Source organism: Salvia hispanica, chromosome 5 (genome assembly GCF_029641045.1).
Source record: "Salvia hispanica isolate PSC_SH4W2 chromosome 5, Shi_PSC_v1, whole genome shotgun sequence".
Taxonomy (NCBI): domain Eukaryota; kingdom Viridiplantae; phylum Streptophyta; class Magnoliopsida; order Lamiales; family Lamiaceae; genus Salvia; species Salvia hispanica.
The window spans coordinates 4460490-4480552 of record NC_142696.1 but is presented as its reverse complement, the minus strand read 5'-3'; the positions used below and the strand labels follow the sequence as shown (position 1 = coordinate 4480552).

Below are 20063 nucleotides of genomic sequence, written 5' to 3'. Positions count from 1 at the left end.
TGTTTTAAGATTATCATAAGGTACTTTATGTCGTGATATATAACTAATTTTCATCGTAGTCATGGTCCTAACATATGAAATAATAGTAGTAGTTTTTTATGATCACAACATATGAACGGTGCACTAGTTTTTATGTAGTTGATTTATTCAATTAATTTCATTTGACCAAATAAAATTATTCATTTAATTTGGTTAGGAATTATTGCGATTGCATTGGGAATAAATTTGAGGTTGCATCACATAACATCAAGATGTCACCATTTCCGAATTATAGTGAGTCAAAATTGGCGTCAAGGACAAACAAACTTTGCACCGATTTAATAGATGAACTACATGCTGATGCTTCGATGCTAGCAATTGTTTGCCAATAGCGTACAACCAATAAACAACTCATTTTGATTAAGAAACACCATATTCAGAGTATAATTTTCTTGTTTTTTTTGAAAAATAAAAACTGATTTAGAGACCAATGCTAGTTACAGACGAGTTATAAATAGCCCAGAATGCCCCAGATACATGCTTGGTGATTAATAACAGTTCATAAGTTGGTACAGAAATTACTAGTTTCCTTTCTTAGTTGCATTAGGTATTACTTGGATATACATTATCTAAAGTATTGACACACAAAAGTCTTGCTTTCAGATTACTAAAATAAAAGTGATTTGCATCTTTTTCAGTAGACATCGCAATTGAGTGACTGACTCACTGCACATTAAAAATGAGTAAATTAGGTTTTCTTTTAACTTTACTTGCGTCGTTCTGCTCTCTCCTTCACTATTTTAAACAATGACATCCTCTCTCTCCACAAATACATACTACAATCAAACAAATCTCTGCATCCATTTACAAAAAATGAAGCCATCTTTCTTCACAAATCTCCCATCAGAAATCATCCCTAATATCCTCTCAAGGCTCTCTGTTCGTAGCATTGCAATTAGCAAGTGTGTTTGCAAAGCATGGCGCAATCTACTCGTCACTGATGATTTCATCGATTCACATCTTTCCAAATCCGCCCCTTCCCTAGCTGTAATGATGTCGATGCCGGATGCGTATCGGTGCAAAGTTTTCGAACTGGAAGATGAACTCGATCTCCGTCATGGTTACGGTCCACTCACTGAGTTCGATTTCCCCGACGAAGCAACGATAGAGGGCTCTGCTAACGGTTTGCTCTTTCTACACAATCTTGACGCCGATTTCGATATTTTCTATGTATGCAATCCGGCTACTCGTGAGTTCTGTGAGCTCCTCTCGCTTCCCCAGGGAATCGCTTATGGATTTGGAGCGAGCAAAATAACTGGCCAACATAAGGTGGTCTGTATTAGCCCCAAATTGGATTGCCATGTTTACACTCTCGGAACAGGTTCATGGAGACGCGTTGAAGCTACCACCGCCTCGTTTGATTACAGCTATAGTATCTTTGGCACATTCGTTAATGGCAATCTTCACTGGATAGTATCCTCGGATTCTAATGACACAGAACGGATTTGTTGCTTTGATGTCGAGAATGAATGCTTTAGCACCTTTCCTGCTCCTCCGCCTCTTCGAGACTGCAGATTGGATAGTCGCAGGCGCTTGTTTGCTTTGAGGGATTGCCTGTGCTTTTGCGATGAATCATGTTACAATGAGATTGCTATATGGTTGATGAAGGAAACTTGGTGCATGGATCGTGTCATCCGCGTGACACCTTATTATGGCATGTATGGCTTCGCATATGTTCAGCCTATTGAAGTATTCGGAAATGGTGACATCTTGATGTTGTGTGATGCCAAGATCTTCATGTACTATACCAACAAGACTCAGACGGCTCGAGAGATTGGTGCTTTCTTTGGTGCGAAGAAGAACTGTATCACCTCCACTATGCTTCTCACTCCGACCTTGGTTTCTCTTAAGAGTTTGGGTATGAAGAATGTAATCTCATTTTGATGGTTAATGTCAGTTCATATTTTAGTTTTCTTCAACTCGGAAATCAGGAATGTGTTTAATTATTAGACAGATTGGCATCAAATGAAAGTAATCACAAGTGGTATTCAATAGATATGTAATTTCCTCGATCTCACAAGTAAAAAATATTCTCATCACATGTCATCATTCGGTTTGCACAATTCCTTTTTCAAATGGTATAAATACGAACGAACATTCTGTTACACACAAATCCTTCTCATCCAACCAAAAAAAAGGGAGGTAAAATGGAAATGGGGGGAGAGCTGAAGAAGGTGCTAAAATATTGGATGGAAGGAGAAATCACAAGTTTCATCAAGGTATGGCTCTCCGCTTATCTATCTCTAACCTATTGTTACATCGCCGCCAAGATGCTGCGCAGCTCCGGCGCCAGGCTGGCCGCATTCCTTCCGGTGGTGTGCCTCTTCCTCCTCCTCCCTCTCGAGCTCCACTCCGTGCACTTGGTCGGCACCACCGGCTTCTTCCTCGCCTGGCTCGCAACCTTCAAACTCCTCATGCTCGCCTTTCACCAAGGCCCTCTCTCCACCACTCCCCCTCTCTCCCTCCCGAGATTCCTAGCCGTTGCTTGTCTCCCAATCAAGCTCCGTCGAGACGATTCATATAAGAAAGACACCGGAAGAATGCACAGATCACTGTTAATTAATTACAGCGTGAAGGGGGCTTTGTTTGTTGTACTGCTGAAGGTGTACGAGTACGACGATCGCATCCACCCCATTTTGATAAAGGCGACATACAGTTGCCACGTGTACCTATGCTTGGAGCTGATTCTGGCGATGGCGGCGGCGATGGCGCGGGGGTTGGTGGGGGCGGAGGTGGAGCGGCAGTTCAACGAGCCGTACCTGTCGACGTCGCTGCAGGATTTCTGGGGGCGGCGGTGGAACCTCATGGTAACGCGTATACTGCGCCCCACGGTATACCAGCCCGTGCTGGGGTGGTCGGCGGGGGTGGTGGGGAGGGAGTGGGCCCCGCTGCCAGCTGTGGTGGCGACCTTCGCTGTTTCGGGAGTTATGCACGAGCTTATATTCTTCTATCTGGGCCGCGTGAGGCCCACGTGGGAGATCTCTTTGTTTTTCCTGCTGCACGGGTTCAGTTTGGCGGCCGAGATTGTTGTGAAGAAGGTGGTCGATGGCAGGTGGAGCTTGCCTGCGCCGGTGGCGAAATTGCTGACCGTTGCATTCGTGTTGGTGACGGCGTTGTGGCTGTTTTTGCCGCCGCTGATGCGGTGTAAAGGGGATGAGAGGGGGCTTGCTGAGGTGGCAGCCGTCGCCCATTTTATCAAGGATGTCGTTCGAGCTCTAACTCTCACACTCAAGCCGTAGACCCCACATTTTCCGTTTCTCTCTCCCTTTTTGGAATACAAAAGCTTAAGCTACATTTTAGTACTAGTATTCATCAAATTTATCTCACATGAAATAACGAAGTATCTTAGCTATATTAATATTGCCCAACTATATATTATGTTATGTTGCATGCTAATATCTTATGAAAATAAAATAAGAGCCCACAGATTAATTAGTTGAATAATCAAGTCACTAACTCATTCTCATTGCATGTGCACGTTATCTTCACTTTTGATGATATTGTTCTTCACTTTTGATGATATTGTTGTATGATGATGTCGTGAGCACCACTGATCCATGTCTTGTTCTTTGTCATCTCTCATTTTTAATTTGGAACTTTTCAGATCCCTTAAAAAATGTAGTACTACTAAAATTAGGATTATCTAATTAAAATTTTACGTAAAAATACTCCATGTTAATTATGTTATCCTTTAACTTTCAAATACTATATGATTGAAATTCTAATAAGGATAACTTTGATTTTTAAAAGGCATATAATTAATTTCCAAATCCAAAGAAGTTGTAGGCAATCAAATGCGTTCAATGGTAGTTAGTTTAGATCTTATTGCAGAAAATTTTAAATTCTTTATAGGCAATCAAATGCGTTCAATGGTAGTTTAGATCTTATTGCAGAAAATTTTAAATTGTACTTGTGTAAACATGATGGTGACTAAAGAGTAAATAGTTCTTCAGAAGGGACAAAAATTCTACTCTGACTGACTTTTCATTTTTTGTTGGGAAGTCACAGTCATCACACTTAAAGGACTCCCAATATCTCGAGCATTTGCCGTCAGCAATCTTTGAATGAACTTTGTGTTGCGTGTTGGTAGTTAAGAACAATTAATTAAGCAAACTTTCCTTCTTGGTACCTTACTGTGGAATGGAACGGGGGAATGGAATAACATTTCTACCTCCATTCTATTCCTTTATTTTGTATTTTTCTTTTTAGGAATCATCATTATATTTCTCATGGGAATAGCTATTCTTTCCATTTAACTAAGTAATGATCATTCCATTTCATTTTTCTCTTTTCTTTTTATTTTAGATTTTAATTATAAAACATTGTAGTATTAGTATATTTTAATTTAATATCACTCAATTTTATAATTTTAAAATTTAATAATAAAACTAAAATTTTAGAATTTTTAATTATTACTAATAAAATCCACACTACACATTGCACACACACACTATGCATATTATACACAAACTATGTCTAGCCTAAGGGGCTTCTTAGTATGATGGAATGGAATAAGGAGGGAATGGAATGGAGATGAGAATGAAATGGGGATTTCATTCCATTCTTGTGCTTGGTTAATGTAATGAATACAAATAGAATGGAATTGAGTAGTGTGCGTAAATTGTGTGTAGTGTGTGGTGTGTGCAATGTGTGTAAACAGTTTGATACTTTGATCTCTTGACAAGACACTAGATAAAAACTAATAAAACAATTTATTATAACATGATTGAATTAATAAGTATATGTGCAATCCACATACAGGTGGGTAGCATACTTACCTGAATCATGCCCTTCAACCCACATATAGGAAGAGATCAATAATTGCTGATCTTGCCTGCACCTGCACTACGTTCTTCCTATCTATTTAAGAGGGCTCTCATTTTAATGTTCCAACTGTTTTTTTAGCAATGGCTAACCTCATTCAACCTTCTACTATTGTTGTTTTACAGTGGCCCACTCTCCAATCCATATCTCTCCCCCATACATTTTGTTACCATCATTTATTGCTTGCCCTTTATGCTCCAAAAGGCCAGAGGCCCAACAATGGAAATGCTCAATACAGTGGCAACCTCAACATTGACATACCTTTCATCAATCACTATGCTGTAAAGTTGTTACTTTTATTATATTCTTGACAGTAACTTTCCAGCACATGGTTTCCCAAATGCTAAATTACTTCTTGATATCACTAGTATCAGAAATATGACTAGTGGCCATGGCTCGAACCTTACCAGGGGTTGACACTGACCACCGGTTCGATCACCCTTACCTCCCAACATCATTGCAAGACTTTTGGGGCCGTAGGTGGAAAAAGGTGGCCTCAAGTGCTATAAAATCCACTATATTTTAATCCCATCCTTAACGGCACGAGCCTGGTACTGGCCTAAAAGTTAGCCTCGATCGCAGCCCAGTAGACAACAATTTTATCATTGCTATAGTTAGTGTTTTCTGAGTACAATGATAATAAACCTACATAAACTGAATCACCAAAAACTTGCCTGGTCTGTACAAAAAATAAAGAACAATTACAAGCTTAGTTCTAGCATAAGAATGAAAACAGATTGTACTCTGTACAAGTATATATGTCCTACAGCAGCAGCATTAACATAAATTCTTGTTTCTCAACCATCAAACTATTTAATGTCTGACCTTTAAATTTACACATTATCTCTGTGCTTCTTCACCAAATAGATTAGCCTCAACGTTTTCTGAAAACTTCTATCAATTGAATTTGGAAGTGAGAAAATATTGGCTTATCTAAGTCCAGTAACTTTATTTGCCCATGTGGCTGAAACATGGATCTTTCTTGTTCCTTGTATAGACCTCCGAAGACACGTTCTTCAGCCTGCATGATTGCTCCAAGATCAGTTTATAGGTTGAGGGATACTTCCACGCTATGAAGGAAAATTTGTCTCTGTATTCATCAACTCCTTGAACCAACAACTGCCAAATTAGAACTCCAGCACCTGCTTCTCTTTTCTCAGCAGACTCGTAGATTTTGTTGTAGACAGTCTTCAATATGGTTTCTCTGTCATGTACTCCTCCAGTCTCATTACTCAAAGGCGCCCCCACTTCTGTGAAAAGAACCGGCTTCTTCAACACATTTTCACCATCACTTATATGAGCATCTACCCATCTTGAAAGGTACTTCACTTTAGCTTCTAAATCTGCCTCTGGGATCCTACAACGTTACAATCAATAATACTGCATTTTCAGAGGGCTATATTGCAGATTTAGGTTTACAAGAAACATCTTAATTGAGTTCAGAAATGACAGAGGTTGTGTGAGTTACAAACCAGCTGTGAGGGTATGCATGGACTGAGGCAAAATCTATGTCTTTGATGGCAGAATTGTTTACAAAGTCTGATCCAAGCATCGCTGCCCACTTCCCTGGATTTGCTCTGTGGCTATCATTTGAGTTCAGACTATAAAACCCTTCAAGTCCAACGGTTACTAGATGTTTTTGGTCCAAACTTTTGACAAAAGCAGCCATCTCTGCAATCCAAGCCTGTGCAGAATATAACCAAATCAAGCTATGGCGTGTAGCTATTAGCTAAATGAGGATCAACGGTATCTAGATTACATCAATAGTGGCAAAAGATGCTTAACTATTCTGGTCAAAACGCTTTAACAAATGCTTGTTATGGATTACATTACACACATAATTGCTTAATCAACCACCACGATGAGCCTAAATTCCCACCAAGATGGAAGAGCACCAATACTTCAAAAAACGCCGTTACCTGAAGATCAGAGGTGCAGGACATGGATTCACATCTAGGCTCGTTGATAAGTTCCCAGGCAAATATGGATGGTTCATCTGAATATTTGACTCCAGTGAAGTAATTCTTTCTAGATAAAATTGCCTAACAACAGTTGATAAAAGATTATGCATTCCATGTTATGTGCTTCCATATGTATTTCTCAAATGAGGTTTACTTGAAAAAGATTTGAAGAGAAGAATACCTTAACATAAGCCTTGTAGTAACCTTTGATAATTGGATGAGAGAAAAATGAGTCAGTAGAAGAAGAGACGTTGATTCCAGCTTCTCTTGCCCAACGCACATACTGCGCTTTCCCACCATATGCATCCAAATTGTTCACAAGGCTCAGGATTACTCTTATCCCCTGCTTTCTCGCTTCAACTAATACATAGTCTAACGCCTGAAACCCCAAATAAAATATCACATCTCAATCATTCACCTTCTATACATAATACATTTTGACCTAATTCAATCATGATACTGATTAACAAGCTGTAATTGAAGTTTTGACTAACTGAATTAAGATTTGATTAATGGCAAAAGTGAAGAAGAAGATGAAACCTTGAAGAGTGTTGGATCAAAGACGGCAGGGCGGAGCTGAAGAGCATTCGGAGAGGGACCGTCGCTGAAAGCCCAAGTGCGGCAAACGGTGAGCCCCATTTGAGCCCCTCGATGGAGCATCTGAGCAACCCTGCGCCTGGATGGGGCCCGCACGCTCTCCTGCATCAACCAGTAGGAATTCCAGCCGTTCACATAAAAGTCGTCCTGCCTCCCGTCATGGAGGAGCACGAATCTGGTGCGGTTGACCCCCACGAATGCCATCTCCGGCAGCCGCCATACCACCACCGGGAAGTGGAAATCGAAATTGAGGTAGAGAAGAGAGAAGATGCCCAGCGTACCGAGAATCGGGTACAGTTTTTGGTGCCTCCATTTTGATTCCATAGCGGTTGTTGATACCTAATTTACTTACACTTTGGCGCCATACCGTCAGCTTCAGCTAAGGGAGAGAAGACTGCACCATTAACGGTTAAAAGTCGTCTTCATTTTTTATTCTCTGAAATTGCCGGTACAGGTGATTTTAATTTAAAATAATTGGGACTGAGATGACACTTATATTAATTTCTGTAGTAAACCGTTGCTAATGCTAACCTTTTAACTAACAAGGACGATTAGAATAACCCATACATCGTCGTCACCGACTTCAATTTCTTTAATCAAACCACGCGAATAGCTAAGTGCGAATTTGACCGCCGTAATTTATCTTCATAAAATATGAATACTACTTTTATTACAGTGTTTAAGATATATTATCAAATAGGACTCATTTTTTCATTTTTGCTTCATTAATAAATTTGATAATGCCACTCTTGAAATTCAATTGTCAACTGTATTTGTCGGTTTCGTAAAAGATGTCCCAAATTGCAGGAGCACGAGTATTTGGTTAGATCATCTACTCTGATGGAAACACCTGGGTTGTATTACCATGAATCGGTGACGTTTTCTGCCTGAACTTCAACTACCACAACCCTTTGCTTTTTGGCCTCATACCTACCAGCGACTATTTTAATTTGGATGGTAGAGTAGTGCAATGTCAATAAATTGCTATTGAAATCAAATCATCGTTCACATTAAATAAAACAAAAATGCATATGCCATAGTGATTCGAGATCCACCGATACAACAGGACTTAACCAAAAGGAAACAAATACTACCAGCAATCCATTAGATGCAAGCTTGACAACAAAGTGACTTTGCAAGACCTTTATCTTGGCACATGTAGTCTCTTTATACTATAGCATTTAAATCTTGCATTACTTTGTTACTTCACTCCTGACCATAACATGTAACATGAAATGAAACACGAATAAATGTGAGCAGATGGCACAACAGCAGATGATGCATCAAGGTATGTTATCCATTTAATTGTTCCCTACATTTGTGGTTGGTTCTTTCCTTTGGCGATGAGTCATATAGAGATCCAAATAAGACGCGTTGCAGTAAATGAGAGAGTTAGATGGGGAGGGAAGCAACAATTCAGATATAAGAGCAAGGGATATTACGAGTAACATTATTTAGTTTATGTATACAGATTAAGTTCAGATGTATAATAGTATGTGAGTGTACCTAATTAAGGTTATTGGTCGCGGAGGAATCTTTGGAGGCACTGGAAGCCCAAATTCTCCGCACAGAACCTCTCCATTTCGTGGCCACCTCCTACATCTTTGCAAGCCTCCTGTTCAAGCCCTGCAACAATCTCATCCCACTCCCTCAAATGTCCGTCCCATTGCTCAACTCGACTATCTGAAACCGCATCGAGTATCTCCTGCAACCCCACAATCTTGCGGCTCACATGCCTCCTCAGCTCTCTCACATTAGGATCGAGTCCAGGCACTGCATCGAGCCTGAATAACAGGCCCATTAATGCCTCATTGATCTTAATCTTCTCCAGCGCACTGCTACGCACAGCATCAACCGTCTCCTGCCAGACTCATATAAACATGAGATGTAATCTAATAAGTACTACTAACTAACACAAATGATAATCAGAGATTCAGAAGGTGAGCAAAAATGTCGGTGCTGACTGGTAAAATTTGACTTAAAGAGTGTTTGTGGGGTCTAAATTTGACTGAGGTAAAAGCATAGAATTCATGCATCTAGTAATCATTCAAGTGCACAAGCATTAAATTAGGCAAAATTTGGACGAATGCGAACAAATTATAAAAATTAATAATATCATCTACGGTTAATCCATAGCAAAGAAAAACAGGTTAAATTGATCACTCAACGGATTGAAATTTGAAAAGGAGATGAGCTCGAGCGATCTAGCATATTTTTATGAGTGGTGATTACACAGCGCGATCGAGAATTTGTAGTGATTTAGCATAAATAATTGCGATCGGAAGTATTGAAATTCGGAGATCATGCCTGGCGTTGGATGAGTTTCTGCCAGTGATTGGCTTCATAATTGATGGCGGAGATCTTCCTGACGAGAGAGCGAACCACGTGAGATCTGAAGGCCGCCTGTATCTTAACAGCCGCGGCGGATTGGGGATGAGGAGGGAGGTGAACAGTTATCGGGATAGGTTGCGAAGTCGGCTGGGAGGGGGCGATAGGGATTCCGGTAATTGTGGAGTCAGGCTCAGGCGCAGAGCTGTCATTCTTAGTACTATAAACAACAGTGGTGGCGGTGGCGGCGGCGGTGGAAGAAAAGAAACGGTGGGTGCGGGAGGAGGACTTCATTTTGAGGAGCAGAGAATGAAAAAGGAAAGTGAGGTTGCGGAATGTAGACGTTTCTAAAAGTTTATCTTGGCGCCTATTACGGCTTCGGCTATTCACCACTGCCCGTTATTTGGGGGACCAATGTTTGGCTTTATCTCACTATATATATAATTATTCTTTTCTAAATTATTGCTTTATTATTGAGCCACTGTTGCTACTATAGTTGCAAATGCATTTATTGCAGACTTAATTAACAAACAAAATAATTGGATCTTTAATATTTTAAGCACTATTTTTTAAGAGTTCATTTTAGAGATTAATAGGGATCATAAACCATTTCTATTTTCTATCTATAGTATTGCAATTACTCCATAAATTTATATATATAGCATGTCTAGAGCATTAACCACATAGAGATTGTGTTTGCAATTACCTTTAAACTATTTTAGTTTTTTAATTTGTTCTCATATTTCTTCAAAATTTGATCCTTCAATTTTTATATATGAAACAGTAAGTTATTGCACTCCCGCTTGGATCAAAATTCAAAATCAATCATATCCATCCCCTTTCAAAAAAACAAAACATCTGCAAAAGTTGAGTTTGTTTTCAAGTGCCCAAATAAGTATTAATAAAGGAACGGGTTTTAACGAATGCATGCATATGAAAATGCCGCAAAAATTGCAAATGAAAGGGCAATACAAAGACGTCATCCTAAAAAATGGGAAGTTTGAGAAAATATGAATTTTGCTTCGTTTTACAAAATTCAATAACGAGTGAACCCAGTATTGATGAAAAGCCGCTTACTCATTTTTTGAAAAAGTCAGATTAGGTAACGGCATAAAGCAATGAAGCCAAAAACAATGAATAGAACTTCTCTATTTTGCATACTCAGTGGGGAATATCCAATTATTTGCCCGTTTCATATTCACTACTGATACAGTTTCAGAGAACAATCAAGTACAATCTGAAGCAGATACAGCCGAAAACTGAAGCAGTTCTTAAGGTAGCGAAGGAAGAATCTTCCCGGAGCATGTTCCAAAGCCAACATTATAACCATCACCCTGCAATCGAATCAGACAAGTTCTTGTTGGTACAAAGCCACGCAGCAGAGAGAAAGCAAATATTTAAAGAAACTTAACCTTGCAGTAGCCAGTGAAAATGACTTCATCTCCGTCTTCCAGAAAAGTACGACTAGTTCCACCGAAAGATAATGGTTTTTGTCCATTCCAGGATAGCTCTAGTAAGCACCCATAAGAATCAGGTTCCTGCATATGAACAAACATCATAAGTAGCCAGCAAAGAAACAAGTAGCTAAAGTGCATTCAAGGCCAGTAATGATAATATCTTACCGGTCCACTAATAGTTCCAGTTCCAAGGAGGTCGCCAGGCCTTAAGTTGCAACCGTTGATAGTCTGATGGGCAAGTTGCTGAGTTATCGTCCAATATCTGCACCACCAGAACAGATTTGGATTCACAAAAACTCCAGATGATCAAGTCAAAGAGATCATCAAAAACTAAAAAAAGGCCGATAACTTCATACAGGTGTCTGAAGTTGCTTCTGGTAAGGACATGTGCATCTTTCTGTCCAGCTGGTACAATGGAGACCTGGCAGCGGCAAGGCCAAATTTCTTTTTATTCAAGCAAATATAAAGGGTTTCATAAACATGAGAAGATAGGGGCGACAAGAGTTTATCATTGATGCTTATCAGCATGTGTGTGTCTGTGTGAAGGATAGAGAAGATGAAGTATCTTTTGCAGAGTTATATAAAACAGACAAACACCTGCAAGGAGATATCATAGTTTTGGGATTTCTTCTCCGCAAGATAGGGCAAGGGAGTGGGATTCTGCAATTAAGACACGTGCAAATAATTACATGCATGAAAAGACCAGGCAACCATTGCTGTAAGAATCAGGAATTATATGTACTTGCTGTGGAGCATCTAAGGCAAACTGTTCCAGAGCATCTAGGGTCACAATCCACGGGGATAGAGTCGTGGCTGCAGAGGATCCAAAAAATAAAAAAGTAAGCTTCTGCTGACTGGAAGTTTCCTCAGAATATTGATGATATTGAAAGAATAGAATATAGATTATTTACAATTATTGGCAATAAAATTTTGACAACATTCTAGTTATGATTCACCATGGCAATGAGAATGGTTTATTACCGAAGCTTTTGCCCAGAAAAGGACCAAGAGGCACATACTCCCATGCCTGAATGTCTCTAGCTGTCAAAAGCAGCATCATAAGTGAGTCACATATTTTTGCATGAATTGATATGATAGAAGTCTCTGCTCATACCACTCCAGTCATTCATCAAGACAAGTCCGAATATATGGTTTGCAGCTTCATTGACATCAACAGGTTTCCCCAACTCATTTCCAGGACCAACTACAGTAGCCTAAACACATCTCAAACAAGCATCCTTGAGATATGGTAAGTATATCTAGCAGATACAGTCTGAAACACATATGCTATTTTAAGTTTTTAACCCAAAATAAGTTAGCCTATCGGTATCAAATACCTTACCATTTCCAGTTCAAAATCCAACTTGCGAGAAGGTCCAAAATACGGAAGAGAATTTCCAGCTGGATGGCCCTGCCCTCTGGATTAAACAAAGAAGGAGGTTTTCAAGTTACACAATGTACAACACATTATCACAGGAAAGGACTTAAGTCAACATGGTTTCCAAGTATCTAATTTACTAATAGGGACTACAAGAACATATCAGACAATTTTCCCGTTCAATTGATGTTTTAATGCCCTTATTATACCTAACTGCAAGCACTAAATAAAAATAACATTACACTGCCTACAAGACTATGGAGGCACTTAGAGATAGAACTATTATTTTAGTAGCACAATATCCATCGAAAATTTATGAGTTTCAGCTATAGAACGTTATTAGTCATTATAATTTGAGCACATTACATTCCCCTGAGGAATAATTATGCTAAACAATTAAGATTCAGCTTTCCCAACCAACATAAGGGATTTGAAAAACTCGTAAGGATTTCTCTTTTCGCAACCTTGGTCTTATTATATCAGTGCCAGAGATGACAATAGATGATGCACGTCCATGATAAGCAATAGGGATGTGAAACCTGAAATATATGAAGCCATTAGAGGAACATAAAAACAGGAGATTATTCATCTTTACGAAATTATAAATTGCATACCAGTTAGGGTTGATTGCATTTTCTGGCCCTCGAAACATAACCCCGCAGTTATATGCGTGATGTTTAGATGCAAAGAAGTCCGAGTAATCCCCTATTGCAATGGGAAGAAGCATTTGGACCTGGCTCTGTCGCATCAACAAGGATCAAATGTCAAATGCCAAAATATAACAGTTGGATAGATCATGCAAATCCAAAACTATATGGACAAAGTACCATAGGCACAAGTGCTTTCTCCCTCAAACTAGATTTATCACGCAATATTGACTCTTCAGCTGCAATGTGAGCAAGCGCATAAGGAAATTATGACTATAAGGAGAGTATGAATAATGAGAGGTTTATTTATCTCACAAAACACAAATAAAAATCATTATTAGCAGGATCATGTAAGCATATGCTGTAAGTTTACTTTCATGTTCATGAATACAGAAATAGGATGCCTAGGCATCAATTTGAGCAGCCAACCTGACAATAGCTTTTGCAGTGTCGTACGAGCTTCAGTCCACGCAGGACGCCCCAATTCCAAGAATTTGTTGAGATTAGGCTGTAAATGTGATTTAACATTGCTCAGAATTTTTCATATTTTTTTTCCACAATAGTAGTAGTACTCCATAATTTATTTCACAAAGTTCAGGAGGGAGTTCATTGAGAAACAATTTCATCTGTACTATTTTTTAGGAATTACTACTATTATAATATCTTAGGCCATTGGCCTACTACTCCTTCACTTCTCCGGCATCTAGCTATACCACCCAGAATTATGTCAAAAAATGAATTCAAACCAGAAAAGGTGCTTTAGTTAAATTCGAGAGTTACTCGTGTAAATATGTTTCTCAATTTTAACTAGATTCCCTTATGCTCTAGTAGCTTCTTTGGTGATGTAACCCCTCACACCGGGTGCGTGATTAGGCGCCAATACACAAAATTCGGGCGTAGAGTAAACGTGTGGTTGCCACAGCACAAAAGTTCAACTCAAAATGCACAAAATTAGCATGCTTCGCAATCTCCAAGGTTCGAATTGAAAGGTAAAACAAAAAGTGGGGAGCAAAAGAGACCTGATTGAAGCAGTCAGAGTTGCTGAGAAGCGGGCCGTGGAAGAGACCGGCCGACGCAAGGACGGAGAGATCGAGCACATAGTCTCCTATGGCAACGGCCGGTCTGGGATCGGAAGCCGTTTCGCGCTTGAAGACGCCGTAGGGAAGGTTCTGAATCGGGAAGTGCGAGTCAGGGTGGACTTCAATGAATGACTTAAGCACCATTTCCAACAACTTGTTGTCAGGAGCAAGGCAAGTGCGCTGGAGAGGAGAGGAGAAAAGAGAGAGCGAGGACGCGAGAGTGAAAGGTTATGGGTTGCTTTGTAGGAAACGTAGGCCGAAAATGGAGTCGAACACGTGTCCATACTCTAATCCACTTTTTTAATTGTCTCACTCCATATTTTATTTTCATTTTATTCCTATAGCAGCGCGACGTGCGAAACAATTGTTCGCCGGGCCTTTACGACGGGGACCGTTCGGATCATCTACTATTTTTCCTACTCCATTTCCTACTTCATCTCTCACAAACATAAATAAGGGACTGACCATCATATTTTATGTTTGTGAGGAGTGGAGTAGGGAAAGTATTAGGTGATCCAAGTTGGCATTAGAGGCGGCTGTCTCGCCATTTTCTCATGCACTAGACTAGTTTATATAATCCCTCCCCTTCCGCGGCCGCCACAATAAGTACTCCTAGTTCAATCTTTAATTCATTATACTCGAACCTAATCCATAAGTCATAATCATCGAGAGTAGTAGTAAGTTAGTACATTTACGATTCGCGTCGATGAATGCCCACCTTTTGTTCTACCTAACACCCAAACTTAAGGAGTAATTCAAAGCACTAAAGGTAGTCCCTAATTTTGATTCTCAATATTAAACGAGTCATTGTTTTGCTATGTTATAAAAATAACAAATTATTATAGAATAAATTATAAGTAATGTTTATTAATATGAACTACTCACAAAAGATGTCACATTTTTTTTATAAAATAATTTATATGTAATAGAAAGAACGAGTCATTTCTTTGCCATTTCTCTCTCATATTTATGAATTCCCTAAATAAATAATACTCCCTCCTATCACAAGAGTATGATAACATAGTACCGCCACTTTGACCAGTATGATTGACAATGCGTATGATTGAGTAATTAGTAAAACACTGCTTCTCTAACCAGTATTTCGCGTAGATATGTACGAATTATTTTTAATTTATTAATAAAAAATGTATATGATTTAATATATTAAGGAATAAATAGTTAAACAAGTTTATTCAGTCCAACAAAGCATGTGCTAAATTAAGTCTATATTATTTTTATCTAAGTTATCACTTGAGGTTTATGCCATTAGGGAGTACTATTAATATGAATCTTATTGATTCAAGAAACATGTGTCCGGATTTGTTCTTGCAAAACTACTGAATAACCCAAACAAGAAATAGGATAAAAAAGATGGAAAAGAAGATAAATGTTATGATTTAGATAAAGCTCAAGAAAGATAACCCAATGGCTACTTTCACTGCAGCAAAAAAGGCGATTTCATCGTCTTGACGGCCTCCACACTCCGGCCGACATCATGTGAGGGGGTTAAATCAGGGTACACAGTAGCCTGTTAAGGGGGAGGCCTTAACCCACTAGCTGCCAGAAGCCCATCTCCCAAGGCCTCACACATGTGCCTGAGAGATGGAAGCAACTACACGACAACAGTGAGATTCGAACCCAAGCTCATTGCAGCAAGATCTGCCCCCTCCACTGGATTCGAACCCAATGGCTACTTTCACAAACAACAACCTAATGGCTCCACCAACTTGCAACACAAGAACTAGCAAGCATACCTTAACAAATAATCTAAGCCCAATAATAGATAAAGTGCAACCACAAGGGATTTTAGAAAAATCTTCAATGATGAAGATGGGTGCTCAAATTTGAATCTTTGTTCTTAAATAATGTTCAAAGTCTAATGGCAAAAACCCTAGACATGGGTATTTATACTAAAGGTTAAAAGTGCTAAATAAAAGAGGCAAAAAAAGTTCAAAAACGCAACTCACACAAAATGCCCGAGTCGGGCGTTTTCCTTCTTATAAATGCTCGGGTCGGGCAAACTCTCTAGAATCGAAACCAAAAACTGCTAAAAAGGCTCGGGTCGGGCGTTTTCTCCTTGAAAATCGTCTGGGTCGCGCGTTTCTTTTTGGACTGTGCAAGTTTTGTAAAACGATCACAACTTTCTCACCCGGGCTCCGATTGAGGCGTGCAAGGTACTCACACGAAGCTCTTTCGACACTAGAGACAAGGTGGTCTGAGGAGAGCATTTGGACTTTATCTTCATAGGAAAATTCTAGTTTGAATCAGACTCCAAATCCAGCTTGGCTCCTTGCCATGTCTCCAGCTTCTTCTCGGACCTCAATCAACCCATGCCCTCGATGTCGTGGTAATCTATGATGTTGAATACCTGGATTCACATCATCCCCTCCTTCTTTTGATCGATTTGTCCTCAAATATGAGACTTCCTCTTTTGTCTAACTCTTAGACTTCCATCCATTCATGTTGGCTCCTTGGCGTGCCTTATGTCTCATTCTTGGACCTTGATCTACCCACAACCCGCATGGACGGGAGAACTCATGTTGCCTAGCACCCGTGGTCATATCAACTATATTGTATCACTCCAAAGTTTAACGGAGGTTCCCCTGATTGTTGACAAGATTTATTATTGTATTCTTACATGGAGTCTTCAGTGAAGTGTGCAATTTTTTTTATTGGATATGAGTTTTTAATGCACAATTGGTAAAATAAGAGAAAATAGAAATAAAAAGTAATTAAAATATTGTTAGTTCAGATGGATCTCACTTCACTAGAGAGAAAAGAGTTTCCAAAATTAGAATGTGCATATTTTTGTGGGACGAACTAAAAAGGAAAGCGTGCATATTCTTATTGAACGGAAGGAGTAGTAATTATTTTATTAATATACTAGTATTAATTAATTCATAGACTTTACACTTATTTTATTATTTTAATACGCTCGTCACCTCTGTTAATAGGTTGATTTTTACAATGATTAAGAAAATGTATTGTACAATAAAAATATACAATCAATTAGGATAAATCGAAAAATCCCCAATTCCAAATATTTTATAGGATATTTTTCGAAAATTACATGTTTAGTTCAAAATATTTTATAGATTGGAACATATTTAGACATGCAACAATCCGAATAAAGAACCTATGTATGCTCTAAGCTATGTACTATACACATTGCCTTCGTGTCTCTAGTGAGAAATGAAGTTTTATACTCCCTCCGTCCCAATCTAAGCGACCCACTTCTTTTGGGCACAGGAATTTAGGTAGTGTTGTTTAGTGGTGTAAAAGAGGTTGCTAATAAAGTAGATTAAGTGATGTGATGTATTTTTATTTTTGAATTTAAAATGGATAGAATAATTTATTGTTTTTAACATTATTTATTTAGCTCTACTCTTATTAGCTGTACTGATGTTCAAATAATCGAACTAAATGTAAATTAAAAATTGAAATTGTTTGTACGTTAAAATAATCAAAACAAATGCAAATTAAAAATTGAAATTGTTTATACATTAAAATATTCAAATCAAATGTAAATTAAAAACTGAAATTGTTGATTCACATCAAACGTTGGCCATACAAAAACATGGCTTTTCAAATTCACTAAAAATCTGCCATTAAAATAATCAGAATAAAGGTAAATTGAAATTTGAAATTTTTGATTCACAATAGAAGCTGGCGCCACATTTTTCAAGCTGCCATACAAAATTTTCATTCAAAAGTCAACAAAAAGTAGCGCCATTAGTTCCCTATATATACATTGACTGACTAGATTTTACATTCAACAACACAAAACTCAAAATGCAGTCATCCATAAACTTTTCCTCAGAGCATCAACAAAAGGTTGTGCAATTCATCATAGAAAGATACACAAACGGTAAGCCACCGTGAGGCACGATGAAGGAAGCTCGGGAGAAGTTTAACATATCAGCTTCAACCTGCACAAGGTATTGGAGAGAAGCTAAAAAACAGGCAGCTGAAGGAAAAACAATGCAGGTAATTAATCGTAGGAAGGATAGACCATGTAGCAAACGTGTTCATCTTGATCTTACTTTACTTAAAAGTTTGCACTACACCAAAAGAGGAAGTATCAGAACATTGGCTGTTGGATTAAGCTGCACTAAGAGCACAGTAGGAAGATGGGTGAAATCAGGCCTTATTAGATCTCATACATCAGCTATTAGGCCTGATTTAACAGGCCCCAACAAATTGTTGAGGATGAGATTCACATTAGAGGCCTTAGAATTAGATAGGATTTTGAAGACAATCAAGTTCAAAGATATGCACAACACAATCCACATAGATGAAAAGTGGTTCTACATCACGAAAGGTATGCACAGGTTCTATTTAGCACCGGGAGAGGATGAGCCACATAGATCATGCCAAAATAAGAAGTTTATATCGAAAATCATGTTTATGTGCGCTGTTACAAGACCATTGTTTGGAAGAAATGGGGAGGTTTTGTTTGGTGGTAAGATAGGTATATTTCCTTTCATAGAGAGGGTTCCAGCAAAGAGGAGTAGCAAAAACAGGAGGGCTGGAACAATAGAAACTAAACCAATCGAAAGCATCACAAAGGAGGTGACAAAGGACTATATAATAAACAAGGTATAGTCTTCTAATCAGCATTTAATACCTGCAGTATTTTAATGCATTACAGTGATAACAATTCATTTAGTGCATCACTGAAACACAAACTGCCAATGTTTTGTTGCATGCATTGAATGAAGTGATTACAGTTCAGATTTATTTGATGCATGGTTTTAATGTATGCATTCAAGTTATACATTCAATTTCTGATAAAAGTTGAATGCATTCAATGCAATTAATGCAATACTTGAATGCCAACACAGATTATTCCAGCCATCATGCCAAAATGGCCGGAGGGAGCAAGTAAGCAAATCTTCATACAACAAGATAATGCAAAGCCACACATTAAGGGTGATGATTTGGATTTTATTGCTGCTGCAAATCAGAATGGATTCAATATAAAGCTAGTGCAACAACCCCTTAACTCACCCGATACTAATGTGAATGACTTAGGGTGGTTTCGAGCAATACAATCACTTCAAGTGCAAACTGCATGCAATACATTGGATGATCTATTGAATGCCGTGGAAAAATCATTTCATGACCTATGTCCTATAACCTTGGACAATGTTTTTATGTCTCTACAGGGATGCATGATTGAGATCATGAAGTTCAATGGGCACAACAAGTACAAGATTCCCCATATGGGAAAAGGTGCTCTTAGAAGGTTGGACCAACTACCTCAGAACTTAGAAGTTCCAATGGAGCTAGTTGTTGCTTGCATTGCTTATTTGGAAGCACAAGGGTATAATGAAGGAATTGAAAGGATTGTGCAAGATTTGGGATTGGAACCTACTGTGCAAGGAGCAACATCAGTGCATCTTTTGGGAATATGAGAATCTTTTGGCCAGAAATATTTTGGTAAAATGTGAATCTTTTGAGCAGAAATATTTTGTAGAGATGTTGTAGCAACATGTGATTTGTGTAAGCTTGTTGTAGCAACATGTCAATCTTTTGTAAAAGTGCTATAGTAGCATGTGTATCTTTTGAAAAAAAAAAACTAATGTAAAGAAAGCTTTTGATGCAAAATGAAGGAATGTGTTTATGCATTACAGCCACACACACAGTTCACGTAGATTCAAAATCCTTCAACAATTTACATGGCTTTAACATCAATTTACTGACACCAAGAATTCAAAATCACCAACAATTCACAACCAACAAAATATCAC

At 38.6% G+C, this 20063-nt stretch overlaps 6 protein-coding genes across 9 annotated transcripts; 3 read left to right on the top strand and 3 right to left on the bottom strand.

The window, feature by feature from the left end:
• The first annotated feature begins 617 nt into the window (after positions 1–617).
• LOC125189042 (F-box protein CPR1-like) lies at positions 618–2051 on the top strand. The gene has a single exon (XM_048086211.2). It carries the CDS (start codon positions 787–789, stop codon positions 1921–1923), a length of 1137 nt encoding a protein of 378 aa, XP_047942168.1. The 5' UTR covers positions 618–786; the 3' UTR covers positions 1924–2051.
• A 100-nt stretch (positions 2052–2151) lies between these two features.
• Positions 2152–3534, top strand: LOC125189043 (acyl-CoA--sterol O-acyltransferase 1-like). The gene has a single exon (XM_048086212.2). It carries the CDS (start codon positions 2187–2189, stop codon positions 3276–3278), a length of 1092 nt encoding a protein of 363 aa, XP_047942169.1. The 5' UTR covers positions 2152–2186; the 3' UTR covers positions 3279–3534.
• Positions 3535–5554: 2020 nt separating this feature from the next.
• Positions 5555–7745, bottom strand: LOC125189041 (mannan endo-1,4-beta-mannosidase 6-like). Its single transcript, XM_048086207.2, has 5 exons — positions 7365–7745; positions 7006–7203; positions 6783–6905; positions 6336–6547; positions 5555–6220 (listed from the first exon to the last, which is right to left on the bottom strand). Exons 1-5 carry the CDS (start codon positions 7743–7745, stop codon positions 5812–5814), a joined length of 1323 nt encoding a protein of 440 aa, XP_047942164.1. The 3' UTR covers positions 5555–5811.
• Positions 7746–8384: 639 nt separating this feature from the next.
• Positions 8385–10144, bottom strand: BAG5 (BCL-2-associated athanogene 5). 4 transcript variants are annotated; one of them, XM_089059424.1, is made up of 3 exons: positions 9729–10144; positions 8928–9282; positions 8385–8756 (listed from the first exon to the last, which is right to left on the bottom strand). In XM_089059424.1, the coding sequence occupies exons 1-2, from the start codon at positions 10041–10043 to the stop codon at positions 8938–8940; spliced, it is 660 nt and encodes a 219-aa protein (XP_088915550.1). In that variant the 5' UTR covers positions 10044–10144; the 3' UTR covers positions 8385–8756; positions 8928–8937. The 4 variants fall into 4 exon arrangements, with proteins under 4 accessions (XP_088915550.1, XP_088915551.1, XP_088915552.1 ...); XM_089059425.1 differs by having other exon boundaries at positions 8385–8751; XM_089059426.1 differs by having other exon boundaries at positions 8385–8633.
• Positions 10145–10883: 739 nt separating this feature from the next.
• Positions 10884–14554, bottom strand: LOC125186772 (fumarylacetoacetase). Its single transcript, XM_048083216.2, has 14 exons — positions 14251–14554; positions 13661–13739; positions 13412–13470; positions 13199–13323; positions 13049–13123; positions 12549–12624; positions 12321–12420; positions 12188–12247; positions 11949–12019; positions 11804–11866; positions 11563–11627; positions 11372–11468; positions 11162–11287; positions 10884–11083 (listed from the first exon to the last, which is right to left on the bottom strand). The coding sequence occupies exons 1-14, from the start codon at positions 14452–14454 to the stop codon at positions 11021–11023; spliced, it is 1263 nt and encodes a 420-aa protein (XP_047939173.1). The 5' UTR covers positions 14455–14554; the 3' UTR covers positions 10884–11020.
• Positions 14555–18150: 3596 nt separating this feature from the next.
• LOC125206766 (uncharacterized) lies at positions 18151–19727 on the top strand. The gene is made up of 2 exons (XM_048105991.2): positions 18151–18909; positions 19155–19727. Exons 1-2 carry the CDS (start codon positions 18199–18201, stop codon positions 19725–19727), a joined length of 1284 nt encoding a protein of 427 aa, XP_047961948.2. The 5' UTR covers positions 18151–18198.
• The last annotated feature ends 336 nt before the right edge of the window (positions 19728–20063 follow it).